The sequence below is a fragment of the Coregonus clupeaformis genome, unplaced genomic scaffold (assembly GCF_020615455.1).
Source record: "Coregonus clupeaformis isolate EN_2021a unplaced genomic scaffold, ASM2061545v1 scaf0013, whole genome shotgun sequence".
NCBI lineage: Eukaryota > Metazoa > Chordata > Actinopteri > Salmoniformes > Salmonidae > Coregonus > Coregonus clupeaformis.
The window spans coordinates 838,718-865,657 of NW_025533468.1; the positions used below are offsets into that span (position 1 = coordinate 838,718).

At 46.2% G+C, this 26,940-nt stretch overlaps 3 protein-coding genes across 5 annotated transcripts in view; 2 read left to right on the forward strand and 1 right to left on the reverse strand.

Moving 5' to 3' along the window:
* Positions 1 to 10,391, forward strand: part of LOC121546272 (SLIT-ROBO Rho GTPase-activating protein 1) — a 35,282-nt gene extending 24,891 nt beyond the window's left edge. The window contains exons 15-23 of one of the 2 annotated variants that reach the window (XM_041857444.2): positions 3,127 to 3,204; positions 3,288 to 3,422; positions 4,216 to 4,321; positions 5,002 to 5,226; positions 5,434 to 5,507; positions 5,993 to 6,173; positions 6,574 to 6,687; positions 7,164 to 7,482; positions 7,619 to 10,391. In XM_041857444.2, the coding sequence (XP_041713378.2) occupies positions 3,127 to 3,204; positions 3,288 to 3,422; positions 4,216 to 4,321; positions 5,002 to 5,226; positions 5,434 to 5,507; positions 5,993 to 6,173; positions 6,574 to 6,687; positions 7,164 to 7,482; positions 7,619 to 8,041 (1,655 nt within the window). In that variant the 3' untranslated portion in view covers positions 8,042 to 10,391. Of the gene's footprint in view, positions 1 to 3,126; positions 3,205 to 3,287; positions 3,423 to 4,215; positions 4,322 to 5,001; positions 5,227 to 5,433; positions 5,508 to 5,992; positions 6,174 to 6,573; positions 6,688 to 7,160; positions 7,483 to 7,618 lie in introns of both variants that reach the window. The other variant, XM_041857443.2, reaches the window with a different exon arrangement.
* On the reverse strand, positions 10,063 to 16,995 carry LOC121546273 (KICSTOR subunit 2). The gene is made up of 3 exons (XM_041857445.2): positions 16,456 to 16,995; positions 12,117 to 12,405; positions 10,063 to 11,405 (listed from the first exon to the last, which is right to left on the reverse strand). The coding sequence occupies exons 1-3, from the start codon at positions 16,694 to 16,696 to the stop codon at positions 10,586 to 10,588; spliced, it is 1,350 nt and encodes a 449-aa protein (XP_041713379.1). The 5' UTR covers positions 16,697 to 16,995; the 3' UTR covers positions 10,063 to 10,585.
* A 483-nt stretch (positions 16,996 to 17,478) lies between these two features.
* Positions 17,479 to 26,141, forward strand: LOC121546275 (protein mono-ADP-ribosyltransferase PARP12). 2 transcript variants are annotated; one of them, XM_041857447.1, is made up of 8 exons: positions 17,479 to 17,852; positions 18,260 to 18,395; positions 19,542 to 19,806; positions 19,939 to 20,034; positions 20,137 to 20,263; positions 24,695 to 24,863; positions 25,228 to 25,348; positions 25,521 to 26,141. In XM_041857447.1, exons 1-8 carry the CDS (start codon positions 17,506 to 17,508, stop codon positions 25,619 to 25,621), a joined length of 1,362 nt encoding a protein of 453 aa, XP_041713381.1. In that variant the 5' UTR covers positions 17,479 to 17,505; the 3' UTR covers positions 25,622 to 26,141. The 2 variants fall into 2 exon arrangements, with proteins under 2 accessions (XP_041713381.1, XP_041713382.1); XM_041857448.1 differs by having other exon boundaries at positions 25,267 to 25,348.
* Positions 26,142 to 26,940: the final 799 nt, after the last annotated feature.

Genomic DNA, 26,940 nt, shown 5'->3' on the forward strand with positions numbered 1-26,940 from the left:
GCCCCCTTTGGCAGTTCTATCTAGACGGAAAATGTTATAGTTGGGAATGGAGATTTCAGAATCGCAGTGAATAAGTCAAACTTAGGGAGGAGGCTTCTGATGTTAACATGCAAGAAACCAAGGCTTTTGCGATTATAGAAGTCAACAAATGATAGCGCCTGGGGAGCAGGAGTGATACTGGGGGCTACAGGGCCTGGGTTAACCTCTACATCACCAGAGGAACAGAGGAGGAGTAGAATAAGGATATGGCTAAAGGCTTTAAGAACTGGTCTTCTAGTGCGTTGGGTACAGAGAAAAAAAGGGGCAGATTTCCGGCCGTTGTAGAATAGATTCAGGGCATTATGTACAGACAAGGATATGGAAGGATATGAGTACAGTGGAGGTAAACCTAAGCGTTGGGTAAAGATGAAAGAGATAGCATCACTGGAGGTACCGATTGAGCCAGTCTCCGCGTGTGTGGGGGTGGGACAAAAGAGCTATCTGAGACAGGTTGAGCAGGACTGGGGGCTCTACATTGAAAAAGTACAGTTAGAACTAACCGAAACAGCAATAGGCAAGGCATATTGACATGGGAGAGAGGCATAAAGCAGTCACAGGTGTTATTCGAGAGAGCTAAGACAACAGCTGGTAATGGCGATGAAAGTTTGAGCTGAGACTAAACAGATAAACAGGATGGGGTACCGTATAAAGGAACATTCTAGCATATAGGAACAGTCCAGCAGGCATCAGCAGTGTAGCTGAGTGATCATAACGTTGGCTAATAGCAAGTAGCTAGTTAGCTGGCTAGTTTCAGCCAGAGGTTCTGGATAAAAATATATGAAGAAATAATAGAAACCGTTCCACACAGAGGTAGATAGCCGGGAGATGGGCCTGGCTCGAGACTAGCTCAAGGCTAACTGGAGTTAGCTTCAGGACAATGGTGATTAGCCAACAACGACAACAACCATTTGGTTGCAGCTAGCTAGTTGTGATGATCCGGTGTTAAGGTCCAGTGATTCAGTGATTCCGGCAGAAAATCCGATATGCTCTGGCTCGATAGCGCGATGTGCAGACTGGCCGATAATTGTCCAGGCTAGAGCTGGCTGGTAGGTAGTGCAGGCCACGGTGAAGACCGCTAACGGTGGCTAATAGCAAGTAGCTAGTTACAGTGGGGGGGAGTATTTAGTCAGCCACCAATTGTGCAAGTTCTCCCACTTAAAAAGATGAGAGGCCTGTAATTTTCATCATAGGTACACGTCAACTATGACAGACAAAATGAGATTTTTTTTCTCCAGAAAATCACATTGTAGGATTTTTTATGAATTTATTTGCAAATTATGGTGGAAAATAAGTATTTGGTCAATAACAAAAGTTTCTCAATACTTTGTTATATACCCTTTGTTGGCAATGACACAGGTCAAACGTTTCCTGTAAGTCTTCACAAGGTTTTCACACACTGTTGCTGGTATTTTGGACCATTCCTCCATGCAGATCTCCTCTAGAGCAGTGATGTTTTGGGGCTGTCGCTGGGCAACACGGACTTTCAACTCCCTCCAAAGATTTTCTATGGGGTTGAGATCTGGAGACTGGCTAGGCCACTCCAGGACCTTGAAATGCTTCTTACGAAGCCACTCCTTCGTTGGCGGGCGGTGTGTTTGGGATCATTGTCATGCTGAAAGACCCAGCCACGTTTCATCTTCAATGCCCTTGCTGATGGAAGGAGGTTTTCACTCAAAATCTCACGATACATGGCCCCATTCATTCTTTCCTTTACACGGATCAGTCGTCCTGGTCCCTTTGCAGAAAAACAGCCCCAAAGCATGATGTTTCCAACCCCATGCTTCACAGTAGGTATGGTGTTCTTTGGATGCAACTCAGCATTCTTTGTCCTCCAAACACGACGAGTTGAGTTTTTACCAAAAAGTTCTATTTTGGTTTCATCTGACCATATGACATTCTCCCAATCCTCTTCTGGATCATCCAAATGCACTCTAGCAAACTTCAGACGGGCCTGGACATGTACTGGCTTAAGCAGGGGGACACGTCTGGCACTGCAGGATTTGAGTCCCTGGCGGCGTAGTGTGTTACTGATGGTAGGCTTTGTTACTTTGGTCCCAGCTCTCTGCAGGTCATTCACTAGGTCCCCCCGTGTGGTTGTGGGATTTTTGCTCACCGTTCTTGTGATCATTTTGACCCCACGGGGTGAGATCTTGCGTGGAGCCCCAGATCGAGGGAGATTATCAGTGGTCTTGTATGTCTTCCATTTCCTAATAATTGCTCCCACAGTTGATTTCTTCAAACCAAGCTGCTTACCTATTGCAGATTCAGTCTTCCCAGCCTGGTGCAGGTCTACAATTTTGTTCCTGGTGTCCTTTGACAGCTCTTTGGTCTTGGCCATAGTGGAGTTTGGAGTGTGACTGTTTGAGGTTGTGGACAGGTGTCTTTTATACTGATAACATGTTCAAACAGGTGCCATTAATACAGGTAACGAGTGGAGGACATAGGAGCCTCTTAAAGAAGAAGTTACAGGTCTGTGAGAGCCAGAAATCTTGCTTGTTTGTAGGTGACCAAATACTTATTTTCCACCATAATTTGCAAATAAATTCATTAAAAATCCTACAATGTGATTTTCTGGAGAAAGAAAATCTCAATTTGTCTGTCATAGTTGACGTGTACCTATGATGAAAATTACAGGCCTCTCATCTTTTTAAGTGGGAGAACTTGCACAATTGGTGGCTGACTAAATACTTTTTTCCCCACTGTAGCTGGCTAGCTGGCTAGTTTCAGCCAGAGGTTCTGGATTAAAATGTATGAAGAAATAATAGAATCCGTTCCACATTGGGTGAGGCAGGTTGCAAGAAAGTATATTTAGTTAAAGGATGGAAAGTGAGATTGAGAAATATATACGAAAAAGACAAAAGAAACAAAAAACTGGCTATTTACATGAGAACACTACAGAAAACACGACCACACTGCTATGCCATCTTGGACTGTTGAAAACAACATGGTGGATCCTCCACTTAGCCTATTTGGGGGCTAGGGGTTAGCAGCCAAATCCATACTGCTTACACCTATCAAGTCCTTTCACGTTCCTCTGTGTACTGACACATGATTAGACTCTCATAACCGCCTCTCCATCTCCTTCAGGTCTTCAGCACCAGGGCATATTCCGTGTGTCGGGGTCGCAGGTGGAGGTCAATGACATCAAGAACTCATTTGAGAGAGGTGAGAGGTCACTGTGAGGTCATCATACTTGTGCTTCCAGGTCAGGGGAGAGGAAACTGACCATGTCCGTCTCTGTTGCCAAGGTAACGACCCCCTGATTGACGAGGAGAATAACCATGACATCAACTCTGTGGCCGGTGTGCTGAAGCTCTACTTCCGGGGGCTGGAGAACCCCCTCTTTCCCAAGGAAAGGTTCAACGACCTCATTTCCTGTGTCTGTAAGTAGCACTTCCTTCCTCTATGGTGTGGGGAGGTGGCGGGACAGGAGGACAGGGATCACTGTTTTCAGGGGGGGGGGGTTGTTTTTTGTGTGTATGCAATTAGTATGTGTGTTTGTAAAAATGATCAGCTGTGAAGGTTTTGTGATTTACCATGACTGCAGGTGACATTTGGACAGCTCTAACATGCAAAATGACCTTATCAGCAGTCGATATGGACCTTAATTCAAAACGTATTTAAAATGCAACAGATTCCAATTGTTATTCATGCTTCACATAAATGCACCGTTCGTTTTAGGTCTCCATAAATGATCAGCGCCTGTTTACATTTTAGTCATTTAGCAAACGCTCTTATCTAGAGCGACTTACAGTCAGTGAGTGCATACATTATTTTATTTTTTTTCCCATACTGGCCCCCCGTGGGAATCGAACCCACAACCCTGGCGTTGCAAGCGCCATGCTCTACCAACTGAGCTACACGACAACTGACATTCATTGACAAAAAGAGCAGTTTTGAAATGCAGTGATTAAAAAGTGCTATGAGTACTACATTCATGTCAAAATGGGTCCCTCTGTATCTCTCACTCTGTATCTTGCTTGCTCTCTTCCTCCCACACACAATCTCCCAGTCCTTTGTCTCCAACTCACTTAGTTTCTTTCTGAAACACACACAGAGAGCTAGCTGCCTCTCTCTGTTGGCTGCTTATATTCCAGGATGTGTCAGGATTACACCTCACGCTTTCTTGGGAATATTACTGACAGCTGGTGTGTGTGTGTGTGTGTGTTCCCACAGGTATAGAGAGCCTGTATGACAGAGCTCAGTGTATTCGTAAGATTCTGCTGGGTGTTCCACGGGCGACACTGGTCGTGATGAGATACCTGTTCGCCTTCCTCAACCAGTGAGTGTCTCTACGCTAACACAAAACCACACATGAACCACGTCTGGGCTAGTCTAGAACCCACAGAACCAGTACTGGGTAAATCTATAACCCATAGAACAACACAGAACCAGTTCTGGGTTAGTCTAGAACATATAGAACCAAGCAGAACCAGATCTGGGCTAGTCAAGAACACACAGAACCAGGTCTGGGCTAGTCTATAACATATAGAAACACACAGAACCAGGTATGGACTAATATAGAACGACAAAGAACCAGTACTGGGTTAGTCTAGAACACACAGAACCAGTACTGGATTAGTCAAACACACAGAATCAGTCCCGGGTTAGTCTAGAACATATAGGTCCGCAGTAGTCTAGATCACACAGAACCACACACAACACGGTCTGTCTGTCTGTCTGTATTTGGCTGAACACGATGTCTCATCTCTGCAGCTCCAAATAGAGATGGAGGAGGAAGTGTGAACGGGAGGAAAGAGAGAGAAGTGTGAGGTGCAGGTGTGATCTACCACAGCAGAGTCTGAATGTTAGATTGCAGAATGTTAGATTGTAGTATTCAGTATGAGTATGAAGAACATTCAGTATACTTATATTTGTATCCTGGAGTTAGTGTTTTACTTCCTGCCTGGTCATGTGATGTTGCGTTTAAATAGTAACATTTGCCCTGTGCCCCATGCCCAGCTTATCCCAGTACAGCGATGAGAACATGATGGATGCTGGGAACCTGGCCATCGTCTTCGGCCCCACCCTGCTGCCCACGCCCGACGCCCTGGACCAGGTGGCCTGCCAGGCGCATGTTAATGAGGTCATCAAGACGGTCATCCTGCACCACGACAACATCTTCCCCGACCCCCCGGAGCTGCCTGGGCCAATCTATGAGAAGTGCATGACTGGAGACCAGTACTGGTTAGACAGATGGACTATACTGTATACTCCAGCCTTGCAACCATCTGTGCTTTTATCCTTCTGTTCATCCATTTTGTGAAATATCAAGAGGGCTCGGTTCTAGCAAGTCTGTCTAGTATTGCTGACTACTGCAGTTATGGTACTTACACTCCCTTTTTCTTTCTTTCCCTCCCCCCGCACCCAAACTCTCTTTCTCTCCCTCTCTAGCGAGAGTCCGTTCAGCGAGCCGGGTGGGGAGGCGGAGCCTGACGGCGGCACAGAGACCCAGACCAGTGAGGAGGGTACGCTCTGACCTCTGACCTCTACACAATCACCCAGTGGGCTTATCTCTCTCATTCACCAATGGATAGAGAGCTGTCTCCATGGCAACAGCTAGCATAGAGACCCCCCTCTCTCCCCTGTCGTTGTGTGCAGTGTGTGATTCCCATTGTAGGGGGGAGGGGGTGCGGTGGGGTGATGGCTAGCTAAGACTAATGCTCTGATTTCTCTTTCGCGTCCCCCTCGTTCCTCATTGGCTGAGCTCGGGGGGGGGGGGTCGAGCCGGGAAGATGAATGATTGACAGGTCCCCCTCGATCATACGATCTGGCTCTTCTCTCCTTTCTCTCTGTCCTCCCGCTTCCCGCCCCCTCTCTCTCTGTCTCTATAAATCTCTTCCTCCCTCCTCATCTTTCTTTCTCTCTCTTTCTCTATAAATCTCTTCCTGCCTCCTCATCTTTCTTTCTCTCTCTGTCTCTACCCCCCCCACACCCCCTCTCTGTCTCTCAGAGGGGGAAGCAGTAGAGGCGGTGGCCAGGTATGACTATACGGGCCGGTCGGGGCGGGAGCTCTCCTTTAAGAAGGGCGTGACCCTGCAGCTGTTCCAGCGTGCGTCACATGACTGGTGGGAGGGGCGACTCAACGGCACCCATGGCCTGGTGCCTCACCAGTACATAACACTGAAGGACAGGCAAGTACACGGCTACAGCATAGCTAGCACATAGCATACACACTAAGTAACACAAACCTGCCAAGAGAACGTCTGTAAAATATGCCTACAGTGGCATCCCGTTGTGGATTGTTATCAAATTAACTGTAGAATGAGAAATTGACGTGCTCAACTCCTTTTTCAGTATCAAAGGAACTGCCCATTTGATTCTTTAAACTGTTTTTGGGGGGATTGATTGATTGACTGACTAAATTGATTGATGACCTAAGTTATTAAATTGATTAGAGTGAACAATTACTGGCCACTGGTATTGATTGACTAATTGATCATTTGTCTGATTAGTTGGAGTGCCCTGATTGGTTGGGGAGCAGGTTCTGTTTAGTGCTGATTGGTTGGTAAGAGGTTCTGTGTGGTGTTTCAGGCCTGACTCTGCATCAACAGTGGACAGCGACAGTGGGAGCACTAGCAATGACGACAAGAGAGCCAGAAGGGAGCTGAGCTCTCCTGCTGACAGACAGCCAGAGACCTACAACAGGTCAGTAGTTAGATCGCCAGAGACCTACAACAGGTCAGTAATTAGATCGCCTGAGACCTACAACAGGTCAGTAGTTAGATCGCCTGAGACCTACAACAAGTCAGTAGTTAGATCGCCTGAGACCTACAACAGGTCAGTAGTTAGATCGCCTGAGACCTACAACAGGTCAGTAGTTAGATCACCTGAGACCTACAACAGGTCAGTAGTTAGATCGCCTGAGGCCTACAACAGGTCAGTAGTTAGATCGCCTGAGGCCTATAACAGGTCAGTAGTTATATCGCCTGAGACCTAAAACAGGTCAGTAGTTAGATCGCCTGAGACCTACAACAGGTCATAGTTAATAACACACAACAAACCACCACAGACCTATAACTTGCACAAAGCTAACAAGCTAAGCTAGCGGTTTGTGGAGTGTATTGATTTAGTCAAGCGCTAATCTTAGCCAACGGTCTATACTGTACGTCTCTCCACAGCAGCCACCGCAGGAAGCGGACTGACATTTTCCGCCGCCCCCTCGGTCTCTCTAAAGACCATGGTAACGGGGGTGTGTTGGAGAGGAACTCACCGCCCGTCTCTGGTCACTTCAGCCCGCGGGAGCTCCTTCTGGGGCGGGGCACTGGCTTAACCCCGCCTCTCGACAGCCCCGAGCGTCGTCGCCGTTCCACTGCCGTGGTAACGGTTACCGTGAGCCGCCAAGATACGCTGCGTCGGCCTGAAGACACACCTATCCGGCGCTCCAGCAGCGGGCAGCACGGCTTCAGCTCCAGAACCCTAGACCCAGACACACTGGCACAGGTACACACACACACACGCATACAGTAATTATACAAAAACAGACAGCTGCTGCACACATCAAACTACACTTCATCTTGTATTTTCTCTCTGCCACTCCCGCTTTCCTCCACCCTGCCTCTTCCCCCTCTCTCTGTAGGACATAGAGGAGAGTGTGAGTGTGGCTCTGGGGCAGCTGAGGCAGTTGGAGCGTGGGGGCTGCAGACCGGCTCCTGACGTGGTCCTGGACACACTGGAGCAGGTTAAGAACAGCCCAATCACAGCCTGCTCCTCCGAGTCGCCCAGCCCCCACAGCACCCCCTCCACCCCAGGGACTCCTGGTACCCCTAGTCCCCTCAGCCCTCTGAGCCCCCTCATTCCCCTCCCCGGCCCCCCTCCTGCACCCCTCCGATCCACCAACCCTTCCCCTGACACCCTGGGCTCCTTCAAGCCCATAGCGGGAGCTCCACTCCGTATGGGGGCTCCGCTTCGCCCCCCAGCCCTGAGGCCCAAACCCCTGGTGCCCCCCAAGAGCAACACCCCACCTCTGCCCCCACTGCTGGACAAGTCCTGCACCATGTGATGAGCCAAACCGGGCCAAACCGGCCCAGAATAAAGAATAGGAGAACAGGGTACCTGCTTACTGTTTAGAAACCTGAACAAGGGTAGAAAGCAGTAGGACAGATCTGAAACTAAAAGGGTTTTTATGTAGTAATACAAAATAATATATGATATGATCTATGATATGCCATGATATTTATGTGTGTTGTCAGGTTGGTGTGTACTCTCTTCTTGGTGTAAAGGAGTTTACTTTCTCCATGTATCGAAGCATTTATCAAAGGGTAGCTATGTAAAATGGGACTGCTGAATGGGAGAAGTACAAGAAAAAAAGTATAAGCTAAAGAAAGCAGAAACCCTATCCTGTAAAAGAGATGTAGTCACAGATGTGTGGGAAGTGTAGTTCTCCTCTAGTGAAATGTAGTTTCAGTGATGTGAACGTTGACCATGTAATGACGATAGGCTCCTCAGCTAATGAAAGTCTATCACCAAGAGGCTGCTTTATTCTTAGTGTATTTCGATTTGCTGCTGCATCTACGAGCGATTTCCATTGGCGAAGCGAAAGAAAGGGACAATGCAGAGTGAAGAGGTGCCTGATGGGTAAAGGGAGGCTCACACAGAGTGGAAACATAAGGGCGGATGTCTGTGATCTTTTATTATTATTTTCTATTTCACTTGGTTCCGCTGCTAAGCTCACTAATGCCTCAACCGAAGCCTCTCGAGGCATTGGAGACAAAACTCACATTCTATTTAACCAATGTTCAGCTATTTAATGAATGTTCCAGTATTTAAACTACGACTGTTCAGCTCTCTATTGAATGTTCAGTGGGCACTAATGTCACATGGGTGGCGGTGGCGTTAACCCTCACTACTAGAAAACAGCCTTCTCTTGTGTTCAACCGATACACACACTCAGGCCAGGGGAAATAGTTGAGGTACAGTGGTCTAGTTTGTAGAGTACTGTACATTTCCATCAGCCTGGGTATGTGTGATTTCTTTCCCATTACACTGTTAGTCTGTGTGTGTGCGTTTCCTCTGCCTGCCTTAATTCTGTTCCTTTGTAAGATGGTGGATAAAATGATGGATTATTCATGTCTGTCTTTAGTACCAGAACATGTGCAGGACAGGGGTGCGTGTGTGTTTGCGTGTGCTGGCACTTAGTGCGTGTGTGGGAATATGGTGTATCTGGTTGTGTTACACTGAAGTCACTAAATAACCTTAAATTCACTGTAAGCAAACAGGGTGGGGCTCTTGCGTGTAAATACCCAAAATACACTTGAACTTGAAATACACTTTACTGGGTCGGGAACTGGTGAGTGTATGTGGAGTACTGGGGATGTGTGTCTCTAAGAATTGGCTATGGGTGTGCATCAGTTTGTGTGTGTCAATGTGAAAGTGCCTTTTTTTACCTTTGTCTTTGTGGGGAGTTGTAATCCACTCACGCATGTCCTGAACGAAGAGCAGCAGCACTTAGAATGAAATAATCAAAGTGTTTAGTAGAAGACTGAATTATGAATCCTTGAGTTAAATCTATTGTGACATTGCACTTTGATGTATAGGGAAAATCGTGTACTTGGCATGTAGCATTATAACATGTGAACAGGTGCATTTTAAGGGACGTTGGTTTCTCTCTGAATGTGTCTGATAATTAAAGGAAATGGTTTTGTCTGTTAGTGTTGCTGTATCCGAAACTCCTGAGCTTCCTAAAGACGAGCTCTTATAGCCAAATGGATAGTATTGATGTGTTGTATTTATATGATAAATAAAAAGGGAATAAATTAACAAGTACGGTTTTGGTTAGTCAAGCCTTCATTATTGCCTTGTTTATCACCTGCTGAGTGTGGATGTGCTACAGTTGGCTGTCTGAACACTCACTGTCTGTCTTAAGCAGCTTCCGAAACATGTGAAAGCACCTCTCTCTCACACACACACACGTCATGATGCTTTTCTACATATTACGCTTTTTTCTACAGTCATCTCAAAACTTTAAAATTCCCAAATACCAGCTAAATAAGTACACCTAAATAAAGGATGACATACAGTAAATCCAAATTAAACACTTCTGTTAAAACGGTATACAAACATCAATGTTAACAAAAGTATACATAAATTAAACAAAATGTTTTTCAGTACATAGCACCATTATATCCCTGACAGGGGTAGGAAGTTGGCTATCCTGTGATGGAATAGAATCAAGTCAAAGAAACCGGTAAAATGTCTCAATAGAGCAGTTCACTGTGAGAAGGCCACACTGCGTCTAATATAGTCAGTGACGCATCTTTGGTCTGGAACTGATTTGTCAAAACAAACTAAAGGATTCAAAGCATGACGCTCAACAGAACAAACAGTTGGACCATGGGTTGAAGGCATTCTCTGCAACAATGTCACACAAGAAGCTTTCCTAATGATTAGACAACTTCTGTCTGTATCGGCCTGTCTGTCTATGGAACTGGAACAATGCCTCGTCTCTCTGTGTCCCCATAAGGGGCAGAGAGGTTGTGTGTGTATCGTTATAAGAGCTCTGTTTATGGTGGTGTGCGTAGTATATAAAGCAGGTCATATCTCTCTCTCAACCCTTGGAGCCAGGTTTGAGGGTGCTGAATGGTTTGGAGTTCCTCAGCGAGCCAGAGATCTCCTGCAGGAAGGCGGTGATGTGCGAGTCCTTCTCGGACTTCCTGCCGTCGAAGATGACCACCAGGGTGAAGTGTGATTCCGGTCGGGTCAGGTAGTAAGTGCTCTGGACTTTGTCGTCGTAGAAGTGCACCACCTTGTCCAGCGTGTTGAGCTCCGCCTCGCGGTCGCCCATCATCATGATGACGTTGGGCCAGTGCGTGAGCGGCCGTTCACCCCCGGGAAGGGACACCACAGCAGGGAACTGCTCCACCCCCTTGGGCACCTCGCGGTACGAGTGCGGGTGGTGGTAGCCGTGGCCCTGGAAGCTGTCCAAGCCGCGGTTGTCGAACACCAGGGACACGTTGTTGGCATCGTGTTTGCGGATAAACGAACAGATCTTGCCGTGGTAATCGGGCACCGTGCGTGCCGTCAGGGCCTTCATGTCTGCGGACGCAGTCTGACGGCTCAGCGCCTCATGGAAGTAGAAGCTGAATTTAGCCAGGAGCGCCCCCTGGAGGCGCTGCAGCCACAAGTACAGGTGGGGCGGCTGCACTGCCTTCTGGGACTGGCCTCCGAACAGGTGCTTGCGGGTCTCCCTCTGGCGTTGGAAGAGCTGTCCCCAGGCGGTGAGCTTAGAGCTAGCCCCATGCAGGCTGAGCAGGGCGGGCAGGAAGTGCCACTCTGACACCTGGGCCTGGCAGCGCAGCAGCTGTGTCACCACATCCACCTCTGTCTGGAAGCTCCCCTCCAAGCGGCCCAGGATGGGGTGGTGGAACCTGGGGAGGGAGGAGATGGAGGGGTCATTGGAGAGCAAGCTATTGCTAACATAAGGTAGAAATGTTGGTGGTGTCAGATGGCAGCCTTAAAACTGATCACACTCCACTACGAATCAACCGTGTTCACTATTCATTAAGACCAATTATCCTAATGATAAATAGCCTCCTCATTAGTACTAATGCTGATTAATATACTGTAAGAGATGGTTTGTGGCCGTGGAACAGTATTGGATGTCTCTGGTCTTCTGTGCTGCTAAGGGTGTGTGCACTATGCACATTTGTGTGGGCGACTGGGTGTGGAGGTTCTGGCCCTGATTAGCAGTTAATATCCTGTGTATTCTCATTCTCAGTGCTGATTACTTTCCCTGGCTGTGTCGACTGCTGTGCGAGAGAGTCACCTTCACCCCTGACTGCACAACCACCCCGTGTGTGCCAGATTGTGACTCGCTGCAGTGTGAACTACGACTCAGCCGCACAGTGGACTTTTCTGTGTTGGGCTTGCTTTGGTTTCGGCTGAGCTAAATTTGCTATCTGCTGATTTCAGCAAAAAGCTCCCCTCCCCTCCCTCCCCTGTCGTGCTCGCTCGCTCGCCCGCCCAACCCCAACCTCTTGCTCTTTCTTTTTTCTGCAATTTCTCTGCCACTCACACACTATTACAGTCTGCACAGAAAGCACAGCTGAGCTTTCACACATGACACGTCCCACACACACCTGGAGCTGTATTTCTGCAGCACTGCGTCGAGGGTGGTGACCAGCTCCTCTGAGTTGATGTTCTTCTGGCTGCCCAGCGCGTGCATCTTCTCGTACAGGTCAGCCATCTCCATACGGGCCTGGGTAAAGTGGCACAGCTGCTCCGACAGGTGAGACAGCAGGTCCTCCAGGTAGGGTGCGGAACCTGGCTGGGCGTGGCGCCCCATGGTCACCACCTTCCTCAGCGCGTTGAACAGGGAGGTGTAGATGGTGCGGATGGAGTCCTTGCGGCTGAAGAACGACTGGCCGCCTGCAAGAGTGGGTTATGATGCTGAATACCACACACACACTGCAGTAGCAACATATTGGAGTAACGTAGAGAAAACAGTCCATGTTGGAAATTGTTGTTTGGGGAGCTATAACCTAACGTAGCTGATGTAAAAAGACACCAGAGCGGAGTCCCAACAAACATTTTTCAGGGGAAATGGAAGTTAAGTTAAATACTGTATCCGTGAAAAACGGAAACATCCGCTTTCAGCCGACCCCTCAGAGAGTGAGGTAGACGTGATGTGCTGTGCTGTCTTCTTCGGTGGGGTTTATCGGCGGTTGGCATCCAACGTTATGGTGCATTACTGCCACCTACTGAACTGGAGTGTGGGCCAGAGACATGGAGAAACTAAATCCTAACTGCCAGCATCGTTGCTCTTAAAAAAGTTTTAAATATGAGACTATATATACTCTAAACTAATTTCCTGTATACCCTTCTCCCTCATACTAGATCTCATCCTCTCTCTTTCCCTCTGATTCTGCCCACACTGTAGCAATACATGCTCAACGGTCTGTTTCCTGGAAATAATCACACATTTAAAGTCTTATTCAACCGGCTGTGTCCCACCCTTAATCTTGTAAAAATAACCTCCTCTCTTCTGTCCCTTCCTGCCGTCCTCCCCAACTTTCCTCTGTACTTGAAATAAATTCCTGCCCTTGGTACAGTGGCTTGCGAAAGTATTCACCCCCCTTGGCATTTTTCCTATTTTGTTGCCTTACAACCTGGAATTAAAATTGATTTTTTGGGGGTTTGTATCATTTGATTTACACAACATGCTTACCACTTTGAAGATGCAAAATATGTTTTGGGGTGAAACAAACAGAAAACTGGAGCGTGCATAACTATTCACCCCCCCAAAATCAATACTTTGTCGAGCCATCTTTTGCAGCAATTACAGCTGCAAGTCTCTTGGGGTATGTCTCTATAAGCTTGGCACATCTAGCCATTGGGATTTTTGCCCATTCTTCAAGGCAAAACTGCTCCAGCTCCTTCAAGTTGGATGGGTTCCGCTGGTGTACAGCAATCTTTAAGTCATACCACAGATTCTCATTTGGATTGAGGTCTGGACTTTAAAATGTCTTGGAATGGCCTAGTCAATGTTTCCCTTTAAACCACTCAAGTGTTGCTATAGCAGTATGCTTAGGGTCATTGTCCTGCTGGAAGGTGAACCTCCGTCCCAGTCTCAAATCTCTGGAAGACTGAAACAGGTTTCCTCAAGAATTTCCCTGTATTTAGCGCCATCCATCATTCCTTCAATTCTGACCAGTTTCCCAGTCCCTGCCGATGAAAAACATCCCCACAGCATGATGCTGCCACCACCATGCTTCACTGTGGGGATGGTGTTCTCGGGGTGATGAGAGGTGTTGGGTTTGCGCCAGACATAGCATTTTCCTTGATGGCCAAAAAGCTCAATTTTAGTCTCATCTGTCCAGAGTACCTTCTTCCATATGTTTGGGGAGTCTCCCACATGCCTTTTGGCGAACACCAAACATGTTTGCTTATTTTTTTCTTTAAGCAATGGCTTTTTTCTGGCCACTCTTCCATAAAGCCCAGCTCTGTGGAGTGTACGGCTTAAAGTGGTCCTATGGACAGATACTCCAATCTCCGCTGTGGAGCTTTGCAGCTCCTTCAGGGTTATCTTTGGTCTCTCTGTTGCCTCTCTGATTAATGCCCTCCTTGCCTGGTCCGTGAGTTTTGGTGGGCGGCCATCTCTTGGCAGGTTTTTTAATAATGGATTTAATGGTGCTCCGTGGGATGGTCAAAGTTTCTGATATTTTTTTATAACCCAACCCTAATCTGTACTTCTCCACAACTTTGTCCCTGACCTGTTTGGTGAGCTCCTTGGTCTTCATGGTGCAGCTTGCTTGGTGGTGCCCCTTGCTTAGTGGTGTTGCAGACTCTGGGGCCTTTCAGAACAGGTGTATATATACTGAGATCATGTGACAGATCATGTGACACTTAGATTGACACACGTGGACTTTATTTAACTAATTATGTGACTTCTGAAGGTAATTGGTTGCACCAGATCTTATTTAGGGGCTTCATAGCAAAGGGGTTGAATACATATGCACACACCACTTTTCCATTATTTATGTTTTAGAATTTTTTAGAATCACTGTCCATATCAGGCTTTTTACCTCTGCCTTGCTCATTGAAACTACAACATCAACATCCCCTCTACTAAGTGCTTGTTTAGCCAGTACATCAACTGCCTCGTTCCCCTCCACCCCCACATGGGCTGGGACCCAAGTAAATCTTATCTGTATAACCATCTGTCTAATCCAGCCAGTGGTTTGTAGTACCTCATAAAGCAGGTATTGTCTGCTACGCGAGCTAAAGGACTGAAGACTCATCAACACATTTTACATTTTAGTCATTTAGCAGACGCTCTTATCCAGAGCGACTTACAGTTAGTGAGTGCATACATTTTCATACTGGCCCCCCGTGGGAAACGAACCCACCACCCTGGCGTTGCAAGCGCCATGCTCTACCAACTGAGCTACAGGACACTGCACATGAATCCGAGCAAATAACTACTCTGGCTGGCTTGACTTCCTCCACCCACTTTAAGGCCAACAGTATGGCCATCAGCTCCGCCAATATATACAGCCAGATGATCTGTAATGTGTTTCCTAACTTCCACCACACATTCCTGCATTACAAATGCTGACCCAGTGCGTCCTGTCCTTGGATCTTTTGAACCATCTGTGTAAATGGCCACAAAATCCTGATACACAGTATTCAGACGTCTATTAAACAAATCAGATGGATCAACACCCTCCCTATCTTTCTGTAGTCTCTCCAACACTTCTAGATCAACTAGGCGGGGGTAGCCATGGTGGATTTACAGGAATAGCTACCACTGGACTAAACTCCCTTCCATACAGTCCCATCTCCTTCGCCTGGGTATTACCCACCCACAGCTTGTGTTGTCCTCACTCATGTTCCCAGCATGCCTGTAAAATCCCTTTCGCAGGATGAGACACCCCATGTCCCTGTAGGTTGACCCAATAATTAATTGCCAGCTGCTGTCTCCTAATCTGCAATGGCATATCCCCCATCTCCACCTGTAATGCAGCCACTGGGGAGGTCCGAAACGCCCCACTACATATTCTGAGTCCTTGCCCCTGTATGACATCTAGCCTTTCCAATGAGGCTAGATGTCATAGTCTATTACATAGTCTGCCATAGTCTATTACAGATCGGATCAATGCAACATACATGGTCCTCAATGAGGAATGCCCAGTCCCCCACTCCTTCCCAGTCAGACAGTTCATCACATTTAGCACCTTCTTACACTTTCCCACCACTCTCACAATGTGTTCTGCCCAGGTCAGCCTAGTGTCAAAGTACACCCCAAGGAACTGGAAGGACCCCACCCTCTCCAAGTTTCTTCCATATGACCTCAAGCATACCTCATCTCCCACCTTCCTCCTGGTAAAGAACACTGTCTGAGTTCTCTAAAGAGAACCTGAATCCCCACATTAATGCCCACTGCTCTACATCATCAATTGCTTCCTGTACCTTCCTGACTATGTATGGCACATTTCTTCCCCTCTTCCATAAGGCCCCATCATCTGAAAATAACAACCTCACAATATCTGGCCATACCTGAGAGTAAACCTCATTGATCATTGAGAACAACAGAGGTCTAATCACGCCCCCAGCGGTGTACCGTTATCCACCCTCACCTGGATAGACCTTCCAAACAGGAAATCCTGTATCCAGTTGTACGTTCTTCCTCCTACCCCCATAATATCAACGTGATGTGCTGCTGAATACATAAGTCATAAAAATGTGGCCTTTTATCGCCACCTGCTGTTAGAAACCTACACTTCAACTTTCTATTATGGAACTTGACTTACTCGTCAGGATAATAACATGTGGTATAGTTCATGGTGATACTAGTCCCACTTGTGATAGGTTACATTAATTGCACTGAGGGGTGGCATTTTGCCACACCAATGAGTTTTGCAGTGCAACAAAATGGGCATTTTCTGTCAGTGCGTGTTTACATGGGGTGCTTCTTACCCAGTTTTTGTCCCAGGAACGTCATGTTGTGATAGGCCTTCTCCGCTGCGGCAAGGTGTGCGAAGGCGACGAGGAGAGCGGCCCAGATGGCTCCTGCGCTCTTGCTGTTGTCCTTCTCTTTCTCCACATAGTCCTTCGCCCGGTCAAACGAGAACATTCCGAGCTGCGTGAAGAAACTCTCCAGAATCGCCCGTTCACGTGGCACCGGCCGCAGTTCCTCCTCGCACGGAGCCTCCATCATGCTTTTAGGATAGCTAATACAGCAAGTTAACTTGTGACTAGAATAGTTATTGCTGTACTAAACTGGTCGCATACTAGCTAGATACTACTGATATCATGCTAGCTAACCATCTAGGATAGCTTTTTTAGCAACACCACTCTCGGCCCAAACTGAATTTCTGTCAGAATTTGTTAATCTAGCACTGGCATAGAACAAACTGAAGTTATAAAACATTATGCGTTCAACACTCACTATTCCGTAGACGCCATCTTGGTTTCAATGCGCATCACAGCACTACGGCAAATTAGAAGTGACTGGCGGGACCGTGGGAAGCGTTGCAATCTTAACCTCTAGCGCCTTCTTCTGGCTTGGAGTGGTTCAAAAAATACAGGTAGATACAGAAACACACTTGAATGGAAATATGAAAATAAATTGTTTCATTCCATAATTTTAGGGTCTTCCCAAGGGTACTGGAAAGCACTATCCACTTTTTTCATCTCTCATGCTGTTAATCAGTCACATATGGATTAAATAATCAGTGACCACAGACCCAGAGGGAGATGGGAAAAATACACCACATTGACCAATAATGTTTATCAATAGTATAATATAGGGGGCAAAACGGATTAATGTGTGCCATATTGGTAACAGATTATTGAAAATTGAATGCTTGATATTTACAATCAGAACACTTCCCACTTTTATCCACAAGGGGGCGACATTAGCCATTGCATTTCTGTGATGCTCTGAACTGAACTCGATCGCCCCTGCGTGGAGAAAAGTAGAACTACTAGCACTGCCAATCTGTTTCTGGTTAGCTGCTTCCGCAAATGAGAGAGGCACCAACAATGTCTAGTTACTCCAGAGTAATTAATCATGCCACCAGTATATTATGCAGCAACAAAGGTTCCTTGGCCCTCCAGCAATTGCACAGGAAAGTATTCCAGCGTGTTGAAATAACCGAGGACGACTTTTGGTACATCGTAAAGAAGTGTTCTCGGTTTGTTGTGGTGCGGAACCGAGAGAGGACGGACGAATGGGGAACGCACTGTGTGATTGTCGCCAAAACGTCGCTGCGACTATGCAAAAATTACACAAAGCAAGATTGCAGAGATTGCCAGGAGCTTCACCTTTGCAAATATTTTCTTTATGGAAACTGTAGATTTGGGAAAGGCAGGTAAGAGAAACCTCGACCGTGGTGAGTAGTTTTTGCTTGGTTGAGGAGGGGAGTGGCTAGCTATCAGCAGAAATAGATGAGATAGCTGCCACGCCCCCTTTTATTCTGTATTGATCAATCTGGACAAATAACAACTGCATCCTCTAGTCTAGTCCACCAATGCGTGTAAAGCTGTGGTAGCACATTTATTTTTATCATCAGGTATATTATCAATACAAAATATTGCAGTATGATGCAGAATTGTCTATATTTCCTTCAATTCCTTGATTTGGAACAAGGCATATCTTGATCATGAGTTTTCAGAACCTACACAAAAACAAAATGATGCTTGACGTCTTTATGGTACACTCCTGTCTGTTTACCTACTCTACTCCGGTCTGTCTGTGTGTGCTGTTCTCCATCTGTAGGAAGCAGTGTAAGTTCTCCCATGACGTGTGTTCGGAGCATAACTACCCGCTCCTGAGGGAGTGCACTCTGCATGAGCTGCACAAGGATGACCTGTTCCTGTTACTGCTGCAGAATGATCCCACCCTGCTGCCGGAGGTAACACACATACACACATAGAGAAAATACTGCACGGGCCACTCCACTGCTGACTAGAGTCCCACTACACACCTGGAAGGAGCCTTAACAGGGCCTGGCGGTCTCCATTAAGAAATGAGCCCAGTTCCAATCCATAGCACCTCTCCCTAAGCCCCTGTAGACGTTCATATACCTTTTCTCCCTTAGATGAATACAGTCGTAATGCAATGCTTTGTCTCATGCTCTCTTTGTATGTGAACTTGTCTCTCTTGCTCCATGAAGTCTTGCTCCCTTAAGTAAAATGTGGGACGTTTCTGCATTACAGGTTTCTGCCCTCAGGGAGGGTAGCAGTGTTCTGAGTGCTCTTTGTGTACGAGGTAATGGGTAGAAGGGGTAGACCACCTCTATCTTTCTCTCTCTCGCTCTCTTTTTCTCTCACTCATTCTATCTCCCCAAAGAGGGAAGGACAGGAGTAGCTTACATCCTGGCATTCCAGAGAAGGGAATTCTGGACGAGTTTATAGGCAGGTTCAGTGCCAGTGAGAAGTGAATCCTGCACACTGATTGGATGATACCTCTCCGAACCAGATGCACCCGTAATCTGATTGGACAACTATACGGAGGCCTCGGAGCCACAAACAAGTTTCTCAAAAAGAAAAATGAAAAAACTCAGTTTTACGAGAGTAATGTTGGCTCATCCAGTCTAAACAAATATCACAGTAAATCGATGACATTTTTTAAAAGACAAAACAAAAAACTTAAAAACACTACAAATACCACCACGTCCAGCCTAAAGCCCAATGTGGGTGAAGAGGGATCCGAGAGTTCACCTTCTGAGATGAAGACAAGCCACCTTGGACCTGTGGGACTTCCTGTGTGTAAAAAAAAAGAGCAAATAAAGAATGTTATATATTTTTTAAAGAATACAAAAAAAAGGAAATATAAAAAAACGTATGCTGTTGATGTGGGTTTGTCCCCAGGAAGTATTCGTTACCCAGAGAGGTAAAGTAGAACTTCTTGGTGTGCGAGGTTAGAATATTTTTTTTTATGATGACCATGTAAGCCTTCTAAAGGCAACTGCTTGGCCCAGCCCCTTTGGCTGGCTATGTATGACTGCATTGCCACGATGATTGTCTCTGACATTGTTGCCGTATGTTCCTGACGTCAGGTGTGCTCTCACTACAACAAGGGCTCCGGGCCCCACGGTGCGTGTACCTTCAGGGACGGCTGCACCAAGGTGCACATGTGCATGCACTTTGTGCAGGACGACTGCATGTTCGGGCCTAAGTGCAAGAGGCAGCACGTTATCGACCAGCATGGCCGCCGCATGCTGGAGGAGAGGGGCCTCAGCGGTGACATCATCAACGACCTGCCCTTCGTCTACCAGAACCTCCACCGCCTCAACACACCCACTACACCCTACGCTGCTAAAGGTATGGAATCCCTCACATGGAGGGTGTGTGTGTGTGTTCTTTTGGCTTGATCTGCTGTATTTGTGTAGCTGAGCTGTTCTCTTGGCCTGATCTGCAGCGTGTGTATAATCCCTTTGTATATGTGTGTATCAGAGCGTGTAGGTGAGCTGGTCTCCAAGCCTGTGATCCAGAAAGAGGGGAGGAAGGAGATTTGTCTGCATTTCATACGCAGGAACTGTAGATTCCAGGGTGAGCTCTCTTCTATTTGCCTGTTGGGATATTTTCTATGCTTTTGGTATGTTTGGTTGTGGTTCTCTCATGCTTGTTTGTGTAATGCTTTTGTGTGCCCAGACCAGTGTATCCGTGTGCATTTTAACCTGCCCTATAAGTGGGAGGTGTTTGATGGGAACAGCTGGAAAGACCTGCGTCGCACTGAGGATATCGAGAGAGCCTTCTGTGACCCCCGGAACACACACAGGTCAGGGTTCACTACTGCCCACTAAAGTTGAAAGTGGACTCTTATGCACCTTTCAAACCAAGACGTCGTTCTGCCAACTTTAGCAACTTTAACTTTATTTCCGCGAACCGACCTAGTCGGGATTGCAGTAAAGTTATGCCTACGGCTTAATATGAAATGTAGCCATAATGCTGAGGTGGCATTGGCAGGCACTATGCTCTTAAAGGAAAATTCCACCCAAAATACTGGCTGTATTTTTGTATTTTGAAAGTTATATATCTTGAAAACTTGATTTCTGACATGCAAAACATTTTGGGACTATATCAACAATGGACTAATGAAACAAATACCCCAAAACAATTTTTGGGGTGGAGTTTTCCTTTAAGCTCTTGATGGTTGCTAGGCAGCGCCCTTACTACTATCCTCCTGGCAGTTCTAAACTTTGGGAGGCATGTCACTTCACCCATCTCTTCACATAGCCTACCACAATAACTGTTTTCTTAACCATAACTGGATAGATCCACAAATCATTACTTTGGGAATAAATATCACTGCAGGATGAACATATTGGAATAGAGTAGGCTAATGCAATTGAAGGCATCAAATTGTTGCTTACTGAAACTCCGAAAGTCATCAAATTGTTATAATACATTTGAAGCATAGCCTACCCGTGTGTGGTCAACTATTTCAGCACCGTTTCGCGCTGCTTTGAGACAAGCGTGGGGACTCTTGATAAATCAATCAATGTCAGATTTTTATTTTCACTGAATCTCCGTTTGGATATTGGTTAGGCTACAATTAGGTTGTGTAAATGTTAGCTAAGTTGAGGTGAGTGCTGCTCATGATCAACTTGTCTAGTTGGCTCATTTATTTGAACTGATCAGAACATTTTGCCAGCATGTTATGTAGCTTAACAAGTGGATTATTTTGCTTTTCACTAGCAGTCAATTAGTAGCCTAGACCTACCTGAACAAAAGATTGTGACTTGTCTTAATCAATGTGATTTTCTTTCACTGAATCTTCGTCTGTAGGCTATATTTGGTTAATTCTCTGGCTGGGCAAATAAGTAGAGGGGGTATGGCTAATCTATTCGTTTGCTCATCTATCACTGATAGAAACATTTAGCATGCTAAATCAAGTGTAGGCCTAACTCCAAAAGCCTGCAGAACTTGTGAAATATGAACCCGAGACGTGCTTTTGAAAATATGGATTGCTATTATTTTCTGTCGGTATCATGATAAAGATACTCTCAATGTAAGACCCTGCGCCTTCTCCCTAACAAAGCGGAGTGAGGGTAGGAAAGAGCTGAAACGTGGATAAAAAAAAGCATGGGCTTGTCTTGGGCTCTGTTTCAAAATACAGCTTTTTTATATGACAGCAGTTCCACACGTTGCCATGACGCAAGGTGTGGGGGGAAAATATTATTTGTATTTTATACGTTTGTCTCCTACTATAAAATACACTGAACAAAAATGTGACCGACCACCTCGATTCGGTATTATGTAGCAACATTTAAAATTGTGTTTTATACATTGGATAAAAGTAGAGACTCAGTGCTACAAAATTGTATATCGTACACTGCAGTTGAGGAACAATGGGAAAGTAATTCTGCTTTGAAAGTTGATAAACTTGTAACCTCACTTTTGAGAAAATCTACACCTATTCAGCATTGTTCACACCCTCTTAAGCCATAGCCCCACCCATGAAATACAATCAATAGATGGCGGTAATCACTCCCAGACACACCTGGCTAACTTGATGGGTCATGTAATCTGGTGAAGTGGAGTCTTTTGTTTAGATATGTAGCAAAAAATGAACCATAATCCCAACCCATACTACTAGCAATACAAACTGATTGTCATAGCTAGCCACCATGCATGAATCTGCAGGTAGCTAAAGCTAACCAACTAGGTTCAATGTTAGCTAGCTAGGCTATAACTAGCAATGCAAATGGTTTTCTGAGATACTAATAATACACTGCTCAAAAAAATAAAGGGAACACTAAAATAACACATCCTAGATCTGAATGAATGAAATAATCTTATTAAATACTTTTTTCTTTACATAGTTGAATGTGCTGACAACAAAATCACACAAAAATTATCAATGGAAATCAAATGTATCAACCCATGGAGGTCTGGATTTGGAATCACCCTCAAAATTAAAGTGGAAAACCACACTACAGGCTGATCCAACTTTAATGTAATGTCCTTAAAACAAGTCAAAATGAGGCTCAGTAGTGTGTGTGGCCTCCACGTGCCTGTATGACCTCCCTACAACGCCTGGGCATGCTCCTGATGAGGTGGCGGATGGTCTCCTGAGGGATCTCCTCCCAGACCTGGACTAAAGCATCCGCCAACTCCTGGACAGTCTGTGGTGCAACGTGGCGTTGGTGGATGGAGCGAGACATGATGTCCCAGATGTGCTCAATTGGATTCAGGTCTGGGGAACGGGCGGGCCAGTCCATAGCATCAATGCCTTCCTCTTGCAGGAACTGCTGACACACTCCAGCCACATGAGGTCTAGCATTGTCTTGCATTAGGAGGAACCCAGGGCCAACCGCACCTGCATATGGTCTCACAAGGGGGTCTGAGGATCTCATCTCGGTACCTAATGGCAGTCAGGCTACCTCTGGCGAGCACATGGAGGGCTGTGCGGCCCCCCAAAGAAATGCCACCCCACACCATGACTGACCCACCGCCAAACCGGTCATGCTGGAGGATGTTGCAGGCAGCAGAACGTTCTCCACGGCGTCTCCAGACTCTGTCACGTCTGTCACGTGCTCAGTGTGAACCTGCTTTCATCTGTGAAGAGCACAGGGCGCCAGTGGCGAATTTGCCAATCTTGGTGTTCTCTGGCAAATGCCAAACGTCCTGCACGGTGTTGGGCTGTAAGCACAACCCCCACCTGTGGAGGTCGGGCCCTCATACCACCCTCATGGAGTCTGTTTCTGACCGTTTGAGCAGACACATGCACATTTGTGGCCTGCTGGAGGTCATTTTGCAGGGCTCTGGCAGTGCTCCTCCTGCTCCTCCTTGCACAAAGGCGGAGGTAGCAGTCCTGCTGCTGGGTTGTTGCCCTCCTACGGCCTCCTCCACGTCTCCTGATGTACTGGCCTGTCTCCTGGTAGCGCCTCCATGCTCTGGACACTACGCTGACAGACACAGCAAACCTTCTTGCCACAGCTCGCATTGATGTGCCATCCTGGATGAGCTGCACTACCTGAGCCACTTGTGTGGGTTGTAGACTCCGTCTCATGCTACCACTAGAGTGAAAGCACCGCCAGCATTCAAAAGTGACCAAAACATCAGCCAGGAAGCATAGGAACTGAGATGTGGTCACCAGTCCTTTATTGGGGGTGTCTTGCTAATTGCCTATAATTTCCACCTGTTGTCTATTCTATTTGCACAACAGCATGTGAAATGTATTGTCAATCAGTGTTGCTTCCTAAGTGGACAGTTTGATTTCACAGAAGTGTGATTGACTTGGAGTTACATTGTGTTGTTTAAGTGTTCCCTTTATTTTGTTGAGCAGTGTATTACTACACAGATCATACACGTAACATTAGCTAGCTAGCGAGCCAGCAAGCTAACGTTCCCTAGCTAGCTAACAGTACGCTTTAACTTGCAATGAAATTATTTTCTGGCTAAATTAGAAACGTACAGTAGAATATCTGAAAATGATGTTAGACTCTTACCCGTATACATGGATGAACGTTTCACGGCAGTCTGGAACCCCTTTAACTCTCTGTTTTCTGTACAACATGTTTGGCCCCCGTTGTGTCAAGTCACTCCGGTTCACACTGACCGTGTGCAGAAAGTAGTCCATCACAACTTTTCCCCACTGATTTTGTCACTAGCGCCTGCTAAATTCAGGGCAGCAATGTTTTCGAGAGCAACACTTTTGCAGTTCTCCATTGCTAACGTTATATCTTTCAAAAAAGCAGCGGTAACAAGGATTATTTACACATACTGAGCAGCTCACATTATAGACAGAAGCATGCGAAATCGAAAACCGTGATTATTAAAACAATAATCGAACCGAAACCGAACTTACCTCAAAAAGCACTAATCGCTCAGCACTAGTAGTAGCCTAAACCTATCGATGTGAGATTTAGCTGGGTGAATGGAATATGAGTGACAGTCATCCAAGATGCTGTAATAGAAATAAAGCCATGCTCATAAAATAAGAAATTGTCCTCCCTAATTTTGTGGACCGCCACTGACATCCACCCACATCGGCCCACATGTACTCTCACTCTTAAACTTGCCGGCATGTTCACGGGAGATATAAAAGGCTTATCCCAAGCAAGAATGTGATACAAATTGGACTGTATGAATTGGGTTCTAAAAAACATTTTCAGATTTTTTTTTACAGGAACATACTGTAAAGTCTGACTGTAAAATTAAAATAATGCATGAACGTCTCTCTCTCTCTCTCTCTCGCTCTCAGTCCGGGCTCTCGGCCAGTAGACTTCCTAACGATGACGCGGGAGTCGGACCCCGTGCGGCGCCTCTCCACGGTTTCCTCGGTAACAAAGCCGGCTCACTACATTCTGACCACTGAGTGGCTGTGGTACTACAAGGGCGACCACAAGAACTGGATTGAGTTTGGAAGACCCGTGAGTCTGGAGGGAGAAGGGGAGGCATTGAGCTTTGCAGTTGTTGTTTTGTGGTTGAGATATGGTTGTGAGGATTCAGTGATGTTAAGTTGTAGTGGTGCTGTTGTGGTTGAGTTGTATTGATAAGGGCCGGGATTCAATCCCAGGCACTCTATAGAGCAGCACATTACCCTTGAGTTTTAATTTAGCATTTAGCATGAGAGCCGACATGCGCAGCGTTTACCGGGAATGCTATCTCTGCGAACGTCGGGGAAATTACCATTAAAAGGCGCATTGTCGGCTGTCCAGTGTGCTGCTCTATAAAACGCCTTGGATTGAATCCCGGCCTAAGTATGTGGTGGGGTTGCGGTTGTGTTGTGGTCAGGACGATAAACAGCGAATTACATCCCTCTCTTCCCGGGAGCTGGAGGAAGCGTACCTGGCAGACAGATCTGCAGAGGTCACCATTATGAAAGGTCACCGTAACTACTACCTCAGTTTTCAAGGTAAGAAATAAACTAAACCTGATCAATATGTTTATATCAAAACATACAGTGACCAGGATGAGGAGTCATTAGTCTTTGAACTCTCCTCCATCTCTTTTTTGTACCCTTCCTTTCTAATTTCCTCTGCCCCTCCCCTCATCAACGTGTCCTCCACTTTCAAACCTTCCTGCAGACATGTACCAGCGGAACCCCAAACACAACACCAAGAGGAGGGTGCGTCGCCGACCACGCTTCATCTCCATCATGGAAGTGGAGAACAAGACTGCACCGTAGAGAGAGAGAAGGGAGCGAGTAAATAAAGAGGAGGAATAAATGGGCAGATCTGTTCCTCTGAATTAATGTAGTACCTTTACTCTGGATCTGGTGAGGGGGGATAAATTGGACTGGCTGACAGTCACCCCAATAGAACACGGTATGTAAATCACCTAATACCACAGGGATGACTACCTGGTACAGCCACGAAGAGCCAGCAACAGGATATCACAGGGTGTTGCTAATTTCAAATTATGTTACTGATATAATATGCATTTTGTTTGCAAAAAGTTTTATTTTTTTGTTCATTGGAAAACCCGGTGCCCTCAACTGAAGTCTGTTTTTACGTTTCCTTTATCAAGTAATCAATACCTAGTTACAACTTGTCTTTTATGTACAAACTGTCTGACTGTATATTTTAACATTTAGAATATCTATCACGTTATGAGTTAATCGCAGTCTGTAGTATATAACGCAATTTCCTAGCATGCATCTCTATATTTATGTGAAGATGTGTTAATAAAACTATAGACTGGTCTGGCATGTTTATTTGTGGAATAGTTTTTCTACATGTCTATTTTATGTTATTCAAGACCATACTCAAGACTATCACTTGCATGTCTCCCCATGTTTATCATAATTAGTTACACAGAAACCTTATTATGAACATCATTTGGCCCTAATATTCTAAATGAAAGCCATATAGATCCATGATTCACAAGGGCCTATGCCTTGCATCAAACAGGACAAGTTAACCGGTATTTTGAGTGGCATTCTCCCAGCCAATGACCAGGTATCAGGTTGGCACGCGTTTGAGGAATGCCAGGGGTTTTGCAGAGAACGCTCTGCTGCAAAACCTTCCAAGCGATGCGCGGCTCCCAAGAATAAACCCAATTATGGCGTGCTTATGATTTGTGTGTAGAATCAAATGTCATTTTCGGGTATTATGGACTGTAAATTACAGGCGCTATGATAAATGCCTACCTGATGCGGACAGTATGATACTGAGACGTGTCCAGAATCTCAGGTTTTCCAATGATGGGCGCTCGAGCGTGTGACGTTTCACCGCGAGATGATCACGAATGCATGAACACCGCGCGGCTGACGTCCAAGTGGTCGGCCGCGAACAGATTCAGTAATTATTGGGGACATTGGGAGTTATTTTTCTAACGGAAAATACTGGTTGTCAGCTTCTGCATTTTGCAACATAGTAATTTTGTTGGTTCTCTCTCCTTGCTGTGGAGCGCGCGGCCGCATGGGCCTGGGAGAGGCGTGACGCGCGTGTACCGCATCTCCTGGATGGCAGGTAGGCTCCATCACATCGCTGTGAAAAAATAGGC